Source organism: Dendrobium catenatum, unplaced genomic scaffold (genome assembly GCF_001605985.2).
Source record: "Dendrobium catenatum unplaced genomic scaffold, ASM160598v2 fragScaff_scaffold_1693, whole genome shotgun sequence".
Lineage (NCBI taxonomy): Eukaryota > Viridiplantae > Streptophyta > Magnoliopsida > Asparagales > Orchidaceae > Dendrobium > Dendrobium catenatum.
Window position 1 is genome coordinate 445,311 of NW_021320155.1, and position 14,877 is coordinate 460,187.

The 14,877-nt window shown below is 32.1% G+C and overlaps 1 protein-coding gene across 1 annotated transcript; it reads right to left on the bottom strand.

Annotated features, from left to right (window-relative positions):
• Positions 1–11,890: 11,890 nt before the first annotated feature.
• LOC110094664 (40S ribosomal protein S27-2-like) lies at positions 11,891–13,005 on the bottom strand. The gene is made up of 4 exons (XM_020819941.2): positions 12,879–13,005; positions 12,534–12,635; positions 12,415–12,443; positions 11,891–12,324 (listed from the first exon to the last, which is right to left on the bottom strand). The coding sequence occupies exons 1-4, from the start codon at positions 12,879–12,881 to the stop codon at positions 12,198–12,200; spliced, it is 261 nt and encodes an 86-aa protein (XP_020675600.1). The 5' UTR covers positions 12,882–13,005; the 3' UTR covers positions 11,891–12,197.
• Positions 13,006–14,877: the final 1,872 nt, after the last annotated feature.

The following is a 14,877-nucleotide window of genomic DNA, read 5'->3' on the forward strand; positions in this document are numbered from 1 at the left end:
CATGGAAGCTCAACTGTATTGCAGTCAAGTCACACCTTCCTGGCTTGGGAGGGAATATGAGCAAATCTTGTGTGTAAGACTGCTCGATAATTGCACCTTTCTACCTCAAGATTTACTATAAAACAGCTTATTCAGAGCAATTTGACTTGTTACAAAAAAAAAAATCTACCAAGCTTTGAAGTCGAAACAGTAGAAGATTTCATGCCATTACTGTTACTGTGCTACTGAGAACAGAAACCAAAGAGCCTTTCGCCATGTCTACAATAGAGTTATCAGGTGCTTGAGCTATAGAATAAATAGTGTTGATGGCTTTGTCAGTTGCAGCATACCAAATGCTTTCTGGGAGCCAAAATCTTGTAACTAAATGATATAGGGCGGTTCTAGCAAGCAAAGACTCACTAAGGATTTTAGCAAGGAGTCTAATAGAGCCCAAAAGCTAGGTTGACTTTAGCAAAATTTGACAAAAGAGGTCCCAAAGTTAGGTTTGGGGATAAGTTTGGTTATTTAATGGTAGAGAATGCTTGAAGGGCCTTACATTTGCTTAGGGCAACTTTGAGTCAATTGAGAAAAGTTAAGATCAATGGTTCAATGGCCCTTTTTTAGAGGTAAATATTATATTTAGAAAATAAGCATCACAACTAAATAGAATAGCAATAATCCTCTATAATTAATTTTTCTAATAATATCAACCCTTCTTTTTAGACTTCGGGCAAAGAATAATGATTTTCATTTTACATCATACAAAACATTAATTTGTAAAGGTATATATCTTATATTAAAGAATTCATGTCATGATTATGTGACAAGTTTTACATTGGTTGTCGATTACCTAATGCAACCCTTCATTTTTTCTCATCCAGGACTTGATACATGTCCTCTATTTTTTGATGCAGGCAAACTAGAAAGAAAAGTCAAATAAGAGAACATTAGGACAAATGAAAATCAAACTCAATTCAAACTAGATTGCAAACATTCAAACAAACCCCAAAACAAATGAAAAAGATCGAACAAACGAAACAAAATTTTAAAATAAAAATATTATCCTCAGAACAACCGGCAAGCAGTTTCCTCACATGCAATGAGAAGTGTGAAATATATGATAAAGTGCTTAGGCTTGCAAACCGAGGGTCCACCACAGCAAAAAGGTCCAACATTCTACCAAATTCCTCCAGCAAATGTCTCCCAAATCAGCCAACAAACAACTTCCAATAGCTCAAGAAGAAGGATACAAGTGAAGTGGAACTTGCGTAGAGAAGAAGAGGTTAAAAGCCAAGATGAAATAGAGAGGAGGAAGAGGTGGAACAAGCTCTCAAACTTTTCCAAGAGAAGAAACCCTCAGGTTTTTATCAACTTATCTCAAGATAATCAACAACCCCTTCATGACAAGAACTCCACATATTTATAGAAGAAAAAGGGGAGCCAAACAGCCAACTTCAATCTCCAACCAAACCAATCAGGTAAGGGAAAGAGGAAGGGCAGCAACTATCACAAAACAACTCCTAAAAATCAGCACAGGAACCGGCTAGGAAAAGCTACAGGAACACAGCCAGAGAGGAACCCGAAAAGCCAACACAGAAACCGGGAAGGAGATGCCACAGGAAAGCATCTATGGGGAGAACGGAACAGGCAACCAGCACCCAGCATAATTTCACGAGAACAACACAAGGAAAAAATCGAGACACAAGGAGGGAAAGAAACAAGCTCCAGTCCACATACCTTTTCAAATTATGAGCTAAGAAGTGCAATAAATCCTCCAAATAATGAGCTAAGCATCAGCTCAAGCATTAATCAGCTAGCACCAAGAAGATCCCAAGATTTCAGCTCAAAATCAGTGCAGCCAAAGCCCACCCCGAGAGCAGCCAAGGCCCGAACCAAGAGACAGCAAGCAACCCAAAGAACAAAAGGACCCAAAATGCTAGCAAGCCCAAGCCTTGTCATGCCCAAGCACATCCTACCATGATCGTTGGATAGAATAAAAAAATATAAAATTCAACTAATATTCAAATTACATCAAAACAAAAATAAACTAAAGTATGATTGCATCAATTCCCCCCTAGTTGGAGAATCTCATCTCCTGATGAGAAAGCTTCCATAATTTTCTGATAAAGATCCTTATGATGATTTTTCAACTCATTAGCATCCATCCAAGTACAGTCTATCAAGGGACGATTCTTTCATTTTGCCAAAAATCTCTTGTGCTCGCCATGTCTAGTTTTAGTAACTCTGACATCAATAACATCTTCAACTTGTTCATCATTATTTAGAATTGATGTGGAGAGTGGTAAAGTTTCAACTTCCACAGAATCTTTAGAATTTCCTTCATACAAAGAAAGGTCAGAAACATTAAACACATGAGAAGTGCCAATAGTAATAGGAAGATCTTAGAGATAAGCATTTGTGCCCAACTTTCATAGAACATAAAAACGCCCAAATTTCTTCATGCTTAACTTTCCAAAAGTACTAACAAGAAATCGTTGGTGACGAAAGTAAGTCATAACCAAATCTCCCTCCTTAAAATAAACTTCTCTCTGATGTTTGTCAACAGCATATTTATATTTAACATTAGTCATTCGGAGTTTTTCAAGGACTTGCTGTTAGATAGTTTTGATATGATCAAAAGTTTCAGAAGCTTCAGCACTAACTTTATTAGGCAAAGGCAAATAATTTCTATCTAAAATGTGAGGTATTGGTTGATCATAAATGATCTCAAATGGAGTTTTACCAGTGGAGCGATTAATAAAATTATTGTATGCAAACTCAACTTAGGGCAATTCTTCAGGTGTTATATCAGAAAATTCATCAATTAAAGCTTGAATTTCATTAGGAATTTGAAGAGTTGATTCAGTTTCTTTTTCCAAAACCAAGTAGGCTGCCTCAAAATGTTTCAAATCATTTATGTTCAAAAGCAGTTCATGAGTGTTTATTTTGGCAACCTTATTATTTTTGGCAGGTGAATCAGGCACATATTTTTTAGGATAAAGAATGAACTCTTTATTATTTTGAATCAAAGAGTAAGTGTTATTTTCCCTGTTGTGAATAGTTTTGTGATCAAATTGCCAAGGGCGACCCAACAAAATATGGCAGACTTCAAGAGGTACGACATCGCAAATAGCTCGATCCTTAAAAGAACTCCCAATTGTTAAGTTGATAGAACATTGCTTTGTTATTAGAACTTCACCTCCTTCTTTAAACTAAGAAATTTTATAGGGTTTGGCAAGTGGTTTTGATTTCAACTTGAGCTTTTCAACCATTACTTGTGAAACAAAATTTCCCGAACTCCCGTTATCGATCATAGAAGTGCAAATTTTTCCTTCAACCGTGCAAGTGGTTTTGAGAATGTTTCTCCTAAGCCACCTATCCCTATTTTCAATTTTAGTTGTCAAAACTTGTCGGATTACCAAAAGCTGCTCATCTTCATCCCACTCAACATCAATTTTTTTCTAATGCAATGTCGTTTTTAGGATCGGATTTGATTTCTTCTTCTTCTTCTAACTTTTCATCAATTTCCCTTTCTCTTCAGAATTATTTTTTCTTCTTCTTCTTCTAATATGATAGTATTGATTTAAAGAAAGCATATGATAAAGTTACAAGAGAAATTCTATAGATAATTCTGAAGAGAAAGGGGTTAAAGGGGTTATTAGGGATATGTATGCAGGAGCTATTATTTGACCAAGTAATTTCCTATTTCAATTGGATTACATGATAGATCAACCTTAAGCCCTTATCTTTTTGCTTTAGTCGTTGATGTTCTTACTAGACATTTACAAGAGGGTGTACCATGGTGTATTTTTTTTGCTAATGATATTCTTCTTATTGATAAGACTAGAGAGAGTTAAAGGTAAACTCGAATTATGGAGGTAGATTTATGTTTGAGTAGATTTGAAATCGAATACATGGAATGCAATTTTAGTAGTAATAGATCTAGTTAGGGGTTTGTAACTTTGAGCTTTCAAGTCATTAATAAGTATACTCGTTTTAGATATATTTGATCTATTGTTTAGAGTGATGGTGAAATAAATGGGGATATTATTAGTAGAATTCAAGTTGGATGGTTGAGGTGAAAGAATGGTTTGGGATTGTTGTGTGATAGAAAAGTGCCACTCAAATTTAAGGGAAAATTTTATAAGATGGTGGTGAGACCTGTAATGCTTTATGGCGCAGAATGTTGGCCATTAAAAGAGAAGCTTAATATTAAGTTAAGTGTTGTTGAGATGAGGATGCTCAGGTGGATGAGTGGATTTACTCTTAGAGACAGGATACGAAACGAGCATATCTGGGAAAGGTTGGAGTAGCTCCAGTGATAGATAAGATTAGATTGAGTTATCTTAGATGGTTTGTTCATGAAAAACAACGGCCTTTTGAACCCTGTTAGGAGAGTAAATATATAAGATTTCTCATATGTTAAAAAAGGTAGTGGTAGACCTAAAAAGACTTAGTTAAAAAAATATTAGAAATGACATTTCTTTATTAGAATTAAATGAGAATTTGACTCTTAAATGGACACAATGGAGAAAAAGAATTCATGTAGCCGACCTCACATAGTGGGATAAAGGCTTGAAAATGTTGTTGTTGTTATATATATATCTTATATAACCCTTTCACTATAATTTAGTTAGTTTTAGTGCATTAGCAGCAAGTTGCATCACTACCAAACTTTCCTTACTCTCCTCGATCACAATATAGAGACAAACAAGTTATTAGTGATTTCTAAGTAACATATTGCTTCTTCATTACCTACAATGCTTTATGGTGCAAAATGTTGGTCATTAAAAGAGAAGCATAATATTAAGTTAAGTGTTACAAAGATGAGGATGCATAGGTGAATGAGTGGCTTTACTCTTAGACACATGATACGAAATAAGCATATGCGTGAAAAGATTGGAGTATCCCGTAGAAGGTAAGATTAGAGAGAGAGTAGCCTTAGATGATTTGATCACAAAAAATAGAGGATTTATGATGACTCGGTTAGGAGAGTAGATGTATTAGATTTCGTTTATGTTAAGAAAGATAGAGGTAAATCAAAAAAGACTTGATTATAAAATATTAGAAATGACATTTCTTTATTAGCTTTAAATGAGAATTTGATCCTTAACAGGACATAATGGAGAAAAAGGGTTCATATAGTTGATTCCATATAGTGAGATAAAAGCTTGATATTGTTGTATCTTGTTTCTTCATTAATATAATCAAGGTAGATGCTAATAACCTCATCAATTATTGCCCTTTTTCATTTAGTACTACTAATTTAAAACAAACTCTAAATGATATTCTTACATAGTGAAATTGATCAAACTTTTTCCTTCTTAACACAAAAGTTAGGACTTATTAGTAGCTTATTGGGAATATCAAACACTAGAAAACATATTAAATTTAGTTTAATTTATAATATGATAATGAAATAACCTAACTAGTGATTAAATTAACTAGAGATTAAATCATTTTTCGCTCCATGTTTTTTTTAAAATGGCAAGCAACAAATCACATAGCATGTGACTCCCATATGATTTTGGCTTCGTTTGGAACAGTTTTCTTTCTGCTTTCTAAAATAATTTTTCAGTACAAAAATTTCTTAAACTAAAAATTTTTATATTGTAAATGCTCCAAACGAGACTTCAGAAAAATAATTATCTCTTCTAATCATTAGGCCTTAAATCCTTTCATAGCACTATGAAATTAAATGGAGCTGCATGAAAAAAAAAAAGTTATAAAATGGAGGGTAAATCAAAAGCTTAAAGGACTCTACTAAAGATGCACCATTTCATTAGGCTTGACAATAAATATATATGTTTCCTCTTTTGTTGAGATGACCCTCCTAAAAAAAAGGGATAAATATTCAGTTAAACTTAATAAAAACTACTAGGATTTTTATTATTAATTATCTCATATGGATGAGATTTTATTTCAAGTAATAAAAAAAATATTAAGGAACTATTTGGAATTTTTTTTATTTTATTTTAAGATGAAATAAAATATCTTATAAATAGATTTTGTCTTTAAATCCTTTAACTAAAGAGCTTGTTTGCGATAACTTTTGTTTTTATTTTTAAAAATATAATTGTTTAGTGCATTTTTTAATTATTTTAATTACAAAATAATAATAAATCAAGCTATTTTTAAGAACGCTCTAAACATCTTTAGGTGTTCTTAAAATAATTATCACCATCCGGGGGACATCGCTACCTTCATCGCCTTGTCAATTGTCATCGTTCTCCTGCCAGCGATCACTACCACCATCACTTAAGTAAACTTATTAAGTAAAACTAAAAAAAATAATATTTTCGCCAAATATATTTTATTTATATCAAGATATAAATAAACCAAAATAAAAATAAAAAAAAGTGATGCCAAACTTCCTCTTAGTTTAAAGACAAGTTGTCCATCCAATAGTTGAGTATATTGAGCATCCCAACTAGAAAACAAGTTGCCCTAATCCTTCGAAAAATATGCATACAAAAAAGATAATGATGATTAATTTTCTCACAGCTATCACATTTTTGCATATTTAATTACAAAAAATTACTTTTTAAAATAATTTCCTTTAAAAAAGTAAAATGAGAATTATAGCCAAATTTTTGTAATTTAAAAAATAAAATAAAATAAAATAGCCAAAAAAATTGCCTCTTATAGAGAAAATCATAGGACAAAAATACATTATTTTATCTTATCTTTTAATCTAAAAGGCTTTGTAAGCTAAATACATCAAAATTAAATTACAAGAGGTTTCATCAAGTAAATAGCTCTGCATATCTAAGAAAATAATTTAGAATGTTAGGCCAAAATCTTAATTCCACCCTCCAAGCAAAAAAATCATGACAAAAAAAATCGAAATTTGCAAATATGCCACGCAAATTCTTTAACTAAGCATAAATATATATATCAAACAGCCTCGCGAGCCTATTCGAGCTCGACTGACGACAAGATAAAGAGCTCACGAGCCGAGCTTATCGCGTTTTGAGCTCAAGCATATTTATGAATTCATTGGGTAATCAAGCTCAAGTTTGAGTCCAATGTTACTTGACTTGTTGACTCGTGGAGCGGCTCGATGGAAAAGGTAGACACAAACGCAAAGCAGAAGGCGGACGGGAAGGAAGAATCGCATGGAATCGCACAAAAGGCTGACTCGAACATGAACGTGAAGTGGAAGGTAACTTGAGCAGAGACTTGAAGTAGAAGCTCAGATGCGGAAGGAGGAATCACACACGAATGCAGAATGAGGAATCACACGCGAACACGAAGCGGAAGGCGGACTCGAGCATGTACGTGGAAGGAGGAATGATATCGCGGACGCGCAAGGGCGAATCACGAGCTGCCTCGCGCGCACGCATCCATTTTCACGAGCCGAGCTGGAGCCCGCCATTTGAACTTGAGTTCGAGCTCGCGACTTAGCTGACGAGCCGAACTCGACTTAAGCATAACTCGAGCTCGACATGACTCTTTTACACCTCTAATCTTCATATTATAAATGTCATATTTATGTCCTATCATTCATAATTAAATTATTACGCATTAATTTTAAATTATGCAAGTACATGCTTGAAAGATCAAGAGCATTCTAACATTTTATTAAAATGATGTATTTTAAAGCAAGCCATCTAGTACTTATAATTTGCATATTTATGCATTATGTCGATTAATATGCTCCTTATGAATGATATAAGTATTTAAATGTTCAATAAAAAAAATGCAATGAGCTTAAAAAATATAATCAATTAGCAATATAATATTATGATAGGTACTTGTGAGGCAATAGATTTTTAAGTTGAGCCTCAATGGAGGAAAATGATTAACCTCTTAATGTTAGTTTGAGAGAGAGTTCAATTAATTTTTTTTTTTAGTTCAATAATTATTGAGTCTTTTCAACATTATGATATGAGATGTGGAACTAATATATTCAACTATCTTTTGATTTTGATGATTAATAAAATTAGACATCCATATATTATATATTCAAAGACTAAGATTAGATATTCTATATTAATAAATAAATACAACAACAACAATATCAAGCTCTTATCCCACTATGTGGGGTCAGCTACATGAGTCATTTTTTTTCATTGTGTCATGTTAAGAGTTAAATACTCATTTAAATCTAATAAAAAATATAATTTCTAATATTTCTAAGTCTTTTTAGGTCTGTTTCTAGTTTCTACCTTTCTTAACATAGTCAAATCTAATGCATCTACTTTCTTAATCGGGCCATCGAAAAGTCGTTATTTTATATGACCAAATCATCTAAGACTATTCTCTCTAATCTTATCTTCCACCGGAGCTACTCCAACTTTTTCAAGGAATATTACATTAAGATCAATTAAGTATATTGACATTAGTGCTCTTGGCTAGCATAAAGCTCATGATGATTAAACTCTTCATATTTCTTTAAAGATTTCTTCAATAAAATTATATTACTTAGTGTTATGCTTTATCATTATTTAATTAATTTCACTTTATAATAAAAACAATGATTAAACTAATTTATATTTATATTTTACTCTTTATATTTAGTTTATGACTTGCATAATTTTTTTTAATATTTAAATATTTTATCAAAATTATTTATCTTATAGAGCTTTATAACTCACTAGATTATTATTCTAGCTACAATTTGGATAAAGGGAATAACAAGATTGAGCCAAAGTGAGATGATGATTTGAATTTAATATAAAATGTTTTGATGTTTAATTTTGATATAAAATGTTTCTCCTATATTTTGATCTTTAATAATGCATCTTCATAATTGGCTTGTATTATTATTATTATTATTATTATTATTATTTTGACGAAGAAGCACTGTCCTTGGGCCAGTGAAAATCCCGGTTGACCTAGCATGCAACTCACATCAATTTACACGGGCCAACATTTAAGACTTTCACTGCTTGTCAAGGAATTCGAACCAAGGACCTGGGTTTTGCCCAGCCAACTCTTCACCATCCTGACAAACAGTAGTGGGTGGCTTGTATTATCTTATTGAACTTTATGAGTTTAGCATTATGCTTTTTGTTTAGGTTTGGGTCATTATCACACACTCTATTGTGACGTCTAAATTTTCAAAATGAGCCTTTGATATATATTGAGGTTTTATTTGAGACAATTTTTTTACCACTTTCTAAAATGATTTTTTGGAACCAATATTAAAAAAATTGTTCTAAAAATTTACTTTAAAAAATAAAAAAAATTACCCCAAACAAGCCTTACTCAATTGAAATTTAAACATCTATGAACTCTACTAAAAGGGATCATCATAGGGCAAGATAAAAAGTAAGTAGTTCAATTTTGAGGATTAAATATGAAAGCTTAATTAGATTCAATATCATTAAGAAAATAGATTGAATATAATACCAATATCATCGAGCATATGTGGGTGTAAAATTCTTAAGTGATCCGTGGAGCATATGTTCATTTTCTTAGAAGATAATATTCAACAAAGGTGGATGAGGTATTTTGCTAAACTTTTTAATGAAGAATGTGAAAATAAGATTGACTTTAGTGACTTTATCATCATAAATGAAAATAAAGATTTTTATTTTTATCGGCGTATAAGTAAAACCGAAGTTATAGAGGCTTTAAAAAAAATGAAGTGTGAAAAAGTTGTTGGACCTAATGATATTCCAATAGAGATGTGAAAATGCTTAGGAGATGAAGAAATTTATTGAATTACTAAACTTTTTAATATTGTTTTGAAGATTAAAAGGATGTCAGATCAGTGGAGAATGTGTTTTAATTCCTATTTTTAAGAATAAAGATAATACTCAGGAGTATGCGAATTATAGAAAAAATAAGGAGGATCTACATATAATATTTATTGATTTAAAGAAAGCATATGATAAAATTTCAAGAGAAATGTTATGGAGAGTTTTTGAAAAGAAAGGAGTTAATAATGTTATATTCAAATCATTAAAGATATATATGCATGAGCTATTACTTGTGTTCAAACACAAGGTGGTTTGACCAAGTAATTTCCTATTTCAGTTAGATTAAATCAAGGATCAGCCAAGTCCATATCTTTTTGCTTTAGTCATAGATGTTCTCAATAGACATTTAGAAGAGGATGTACCTTAATGTATGCTTTTTACTGATGATATTCTTCTTGTTGATAAGACTAGAGAGGGAGCTGAATGTAAACTTGAATTATAGAGATCAATTTTAGAGTCTAAAGGTTTTCACTTGAGTAGATCTAAAACTAAATATATAATGTGTAATTTTAGTAGCAATACACCAAGTGAGGGGATTGTGACTTTAAACGATCAAGTTATTAATAAGAGTACACGTTTTAGATATCTTAGATCTATTGTTCAAAGTGATGGTGAAATTGATGTGGATATTATCAACAAAATTCAAGTTGGATGGTTGAAGTTGAGGAATGCATCTGACTTATTGTGCATAGAAAAGTCCCCCTCAAACTTAATTGAAAATTATATAAGATGATGGTGAGAACTGCAATGCTTTATGGTGCCAAATGTTGGCCATTAAAAGAGAAGCATAATACTAAGTTAAGTGTTACAGAAACAATGATGCTTAAGTGGATGAGTGGCTTGACCCTTAGAGATATGATACAAAATGAGCATATACTTGAAAAGGTTGGAGTAACTCCAATGGGAGATAAGATTACAGAGAGACGCCTTAGATGATTTAATCACATAAATGGAGACATTCCGATGACCCAATTAAAAAAGTTGAGGTATTAGATTTGACTTATGTTAAAAAATGTAAAGATAAACTTAAAAAGACTTGGTTAGAAAATATTAGAAATAATATTTCTTTATTAAATTTAAATGAAAATTTAACTTTTAACAGAACACTAACGAAAAAGAATTCATGTAGTCAACCCCACGTAATGAAACATAAGCATTATGTTGTTGTTGTATTATTTTATTCATGAACATATTTTATTCATTAACATGAGTATAAAAAAAATGTGCTTTATAACATAATAAATTGTGTATAGTATGGTGGAAGTTGAGAATGTTGCAATAATGGAATACAGTGCTCTTAGAGGAGAGAATATACTTGTTGCATCATATCCTATAGCCATGATGTATGGAAATATGATGCAAATGAAGATAATGAAAAAGATTCTGAAACTTTCTCTTAAAGTATTTTTTTAGTACAAAAATTTTTTTAACTAAAAATTTTATTAGAAATTAGATTTAAATAAAGCCCAAACGAAGCTTCGGTCTCTTATGTAAACCCTAAATACATGTGCTACTAATAGCACCAACACAACTTGAGTACCAAGTCACTTGAGATAGTTTGAGCAAATTTTTTATGAATTAATTTAATCCTCATTACACAAGATAGGAGATGCAATAAAGTTTAGTAAATCTAACATAAAGAACAAAGATAGTGATCAAGTATGAGATGAATTTTATATTAAGATCTACTACACACCTTATTAGTAAAACAAGTGAGAAATGTTGTAAATTTCAAAAAAAAAAGCTCAATCCTTTGATACTTTGTTTTGTTAACATGACTAACAAATCATGATATGGCTAGTGAGAAAAAAATGATAAATTAGCCTTTAAAAAAAGTTAGCATAGGGTACTAGAGGAGATGGGTAGTTCAAGACAAAGCAAAAGTTTAACTATATGTAATAATAATAGTAACATAAAGGTATGCAACTTATCTAGATCTGCTGGTTAAGAGCTTTGACAATAAATCAAGAATTTTTTAGTTCAAAACTTGCATATGTAATGTGAATATAAATTTATCTTAATAGCTCAAATATCCCAACAAAGAAGTCAATGTATTACTTTAATTTGTGCTACATGTCAAAAGCCTAATTTAGCTTATTGAATTCAAGTGTGATGAGCAAGAACATATAATTATTTCACAATATATATTTTCTTAGTGTCATATCAATCTTACCATTCTCATTTCTTCCATCATACCTCACTTGACTATCAAAGACATTTCCACATCATAATGCAAAGCTCATACAAAAAGTAACAAAGGCAAGTTCCAATCCAACATAACAAAAAGATAAAAACAGGAGAACATTAGCAAGTTTAATCTATCTTTCCCTAAGAACAACTTGAAGAACTTACAGTGACAGAGAAACCAACATCTGTTGAACAGAGAAAAAAGCAAAAGAAAACCTCTGGAACTCGACTCATAAGTTCATTTTAATAGATTTCTCCCATTAAAGTGCCAAATTTTAATAACTTAAAGCAAGAGCAAGAAGAGAACTGATCACCCTGAGCTCAGTCTCCTTTCCGCCGGAACGAGCAACCCTCTGTAAGCCTAGCCTTCCCTCCAGTTGGCTGGCAAAGCACCGTCTGGCAGTTTCCACAAACAACTACTGTTTGAGAATGGCTGAATACAGTAGTTCTGTAAGACAAAACCATAGAAAGAACCATCAGAAAGAAATCTCATAATTGATCAAGAAATCAATGAAAGAACACCATATCATAAACTTACATGTTGAAGCAACCTTGGCACTTGACATCCTTCAACGCAAAACAATCAAATCAGAAATCTTCAGCGCCATTTAAAAGGGATATATCACAATAAAAAATTTAATTCCAAAACTATAATACCATGAAGAAGGAATTAGGAGACTGGACAAGACGTTTGAGTTTGTGCTTCTTCCTCTCAAGGTCAGCCGGTGGGTTTAGCAGATCAATATCGTTCTGAAGAACCTGGAATGAAAAAAAAAATAAATAGATAAGGGAATTGAAATTAGATCATAATTATGGGTTTAGAATATCAACACCGGTCAAGAAAACAAAATATTAGTAAGATGAAGCAATAGTAGGTTAGATTCTAACAATATAAACTGGACATTGAAAGAAATATGAAACCACAGCGAAAAAATGAGCTTTGTAAGAAAATCACATAAGGGATCGGATCCTAACGATAACAGATGAGAAGAAGATGCTTACCATCTTTGTTGAAAGGCCTGAAGAGCTTGGAAACCCTAATTAGGCGGTTTTCTTCTCGAACCTTTTGAAGCTTGAGGGAGGTCGAAGCCCTAACATTAGATTATTTATAGCAAGGTTAGTAATTGCAGACCGTTGGATCTATGCAAGAAACATCTGAACCGTTAACATAGCGATCGTAGCCGAGGCTGAAGATCGAACGGTGAGTAGGATCTACGTTTGGTTTAGAACTAGCGAAGATTAGATCATGGCCGTTCAACTCTCGTGCTTGTTGACAAACGAGATTTCTTGACGGGAAAGAATTTCTTATGGGCTACTGTTTTAAAGTAAATTTTTATTATTAAATTTTTAATTTTTACACTAAAAAGTTACTTTAAAAGTATTAAAAAGGTTATCCCAAATGAGGATTATTAGGTCCGGACACTAGATGTTGGGGGTGTCAATTTTTGACACGACCCGAAACACGATCCGAACCCGACTCGAAAAATTCGGGTTAGGGTCAATCTGGACGCGAAACTGGTCAGGTTCAGGTTCAACAAATCAACCTGTTTTAAAAATCAGGTCGGGTTCATGTTGACCCAGCAACCCGAAAATGACCCAAAATTGACACGAAAACTCCTATTTGACTCGGAAACCCGAGATTGACCCATTTTGACCCGATTTTGACCCGAAAATCAAATATTGACCCGATCTTTGACCCGAAATCTTGCAACTTTAGGTCAAATTCGGGTCATTCGTGTCAGGTCGGTTGACCCGGGCCCGAATTGGGTCGGGTTCGGGTCCGAAAACTTGACCCGTTTTTAAAAACGGGTCAGGTTCGGGTTGACCCGGACCGAATTGACACCCCTACCGGACGTAGATATAGGTCTGGAGATCTAATTAAAATTTGACATGTAGGCTGCACTTTTATTGCCCTTTTTTATTACCCTTTGACTGTGCTTTGACTGCATTTTGACTGTGTTTTGACTACGCTTTTACCTGAGCTTGGCTTAAAATTCTACGGACATATTTAATTTATAAAGTAAAAAATAAATTTAATTGAATATTCACGTGTCAATATTTTATTGGAGTCCGAACGTATCTCTACGTCCGATGTTTGGACTTAATAATTTTCCCTCAAATGAAGCTCATGTATCAGACCCAAAAAAGAAAATCTAACCTTGATTGGCCTCTCTTAGGGTTTTTGATGTTTTTCAGTAGGCTAAATTTTTTTAAGGGTTAGTACCATTCTTTTAAGATGATAATCAAACTTCTATTTCTATTTTCCTCCTATTTTTTAGTTATTTTTCAGAAATTTTTGTCATGAAAATTTACTTTTTATAATCAAATATATTAATGTGTGGAACTTATAAGATAGTTTCTATTTGATTTTACAAAGAAGAAAAAGATTATAACACAAAATAGCTTATAAAAATTTTATTTTTTTATAACATCTTTGTTATCATCTTTATGAAAAGTTACAGTGGCCCCAAACATATCCTAAGAATATTTTTGAGGCGACTACAGTTTTTTTTATAAAGACGCGTGTAAAGTTATTGTACGGAAAATATTTTTTTTTTTAACTTTGGTGGTTATTATAAATACGTTCTATTTTAAAAAATTAGACTACGAGTTTATTATAGCTCTTATACATTAGTATATTTAATTGCAAAAAAGCATCTTGCCACTGCAAAAAATAACAATAAAGCATCATGCAAATAAAACTATATGGTTGCTATATGAAAATCAAAGCAGTTTGAAAGCAACCCCATATAAACCCTAAATTATCTTCAAGCATTTATTCATTTTATATCAAACTTAATTTAAAAGTTCATAAATGTATCACTAACCTCAGTATAAACATAAGAACTTTAAAGTTCATATTGACTTCAAATACGTCGAATATATTTATGCAAATTTCTTAAAACTTTATTTGATATAGGATTTTGCTAAGTTTGTAATAAGATAAAGAGTTAGTGGGTCCCAAATTGATTTGAAAAAGTTCAAACTTATGAAATGACAA

Excerpts from the sequence above, each read along its gene's own strand:
- LOC110094664 (XM_020819941.2), bottom strand. Across the intron at positions 12,444-12,533 it reads CTCCTAATTCCTTCTTCATG|GATGTCAAGTGCCAAGGTTG; the intron begins GTATTATAGTTT and ends TTTGCGTTGAAG. Across the intron at positions 12,325-12,414 it reads TGCCAAGGTTGCTTCAACAT|AACTACTGTATTCAGCCATT; the intron begins GTAAGTTTATGA and ends TTTGTCTTACAG.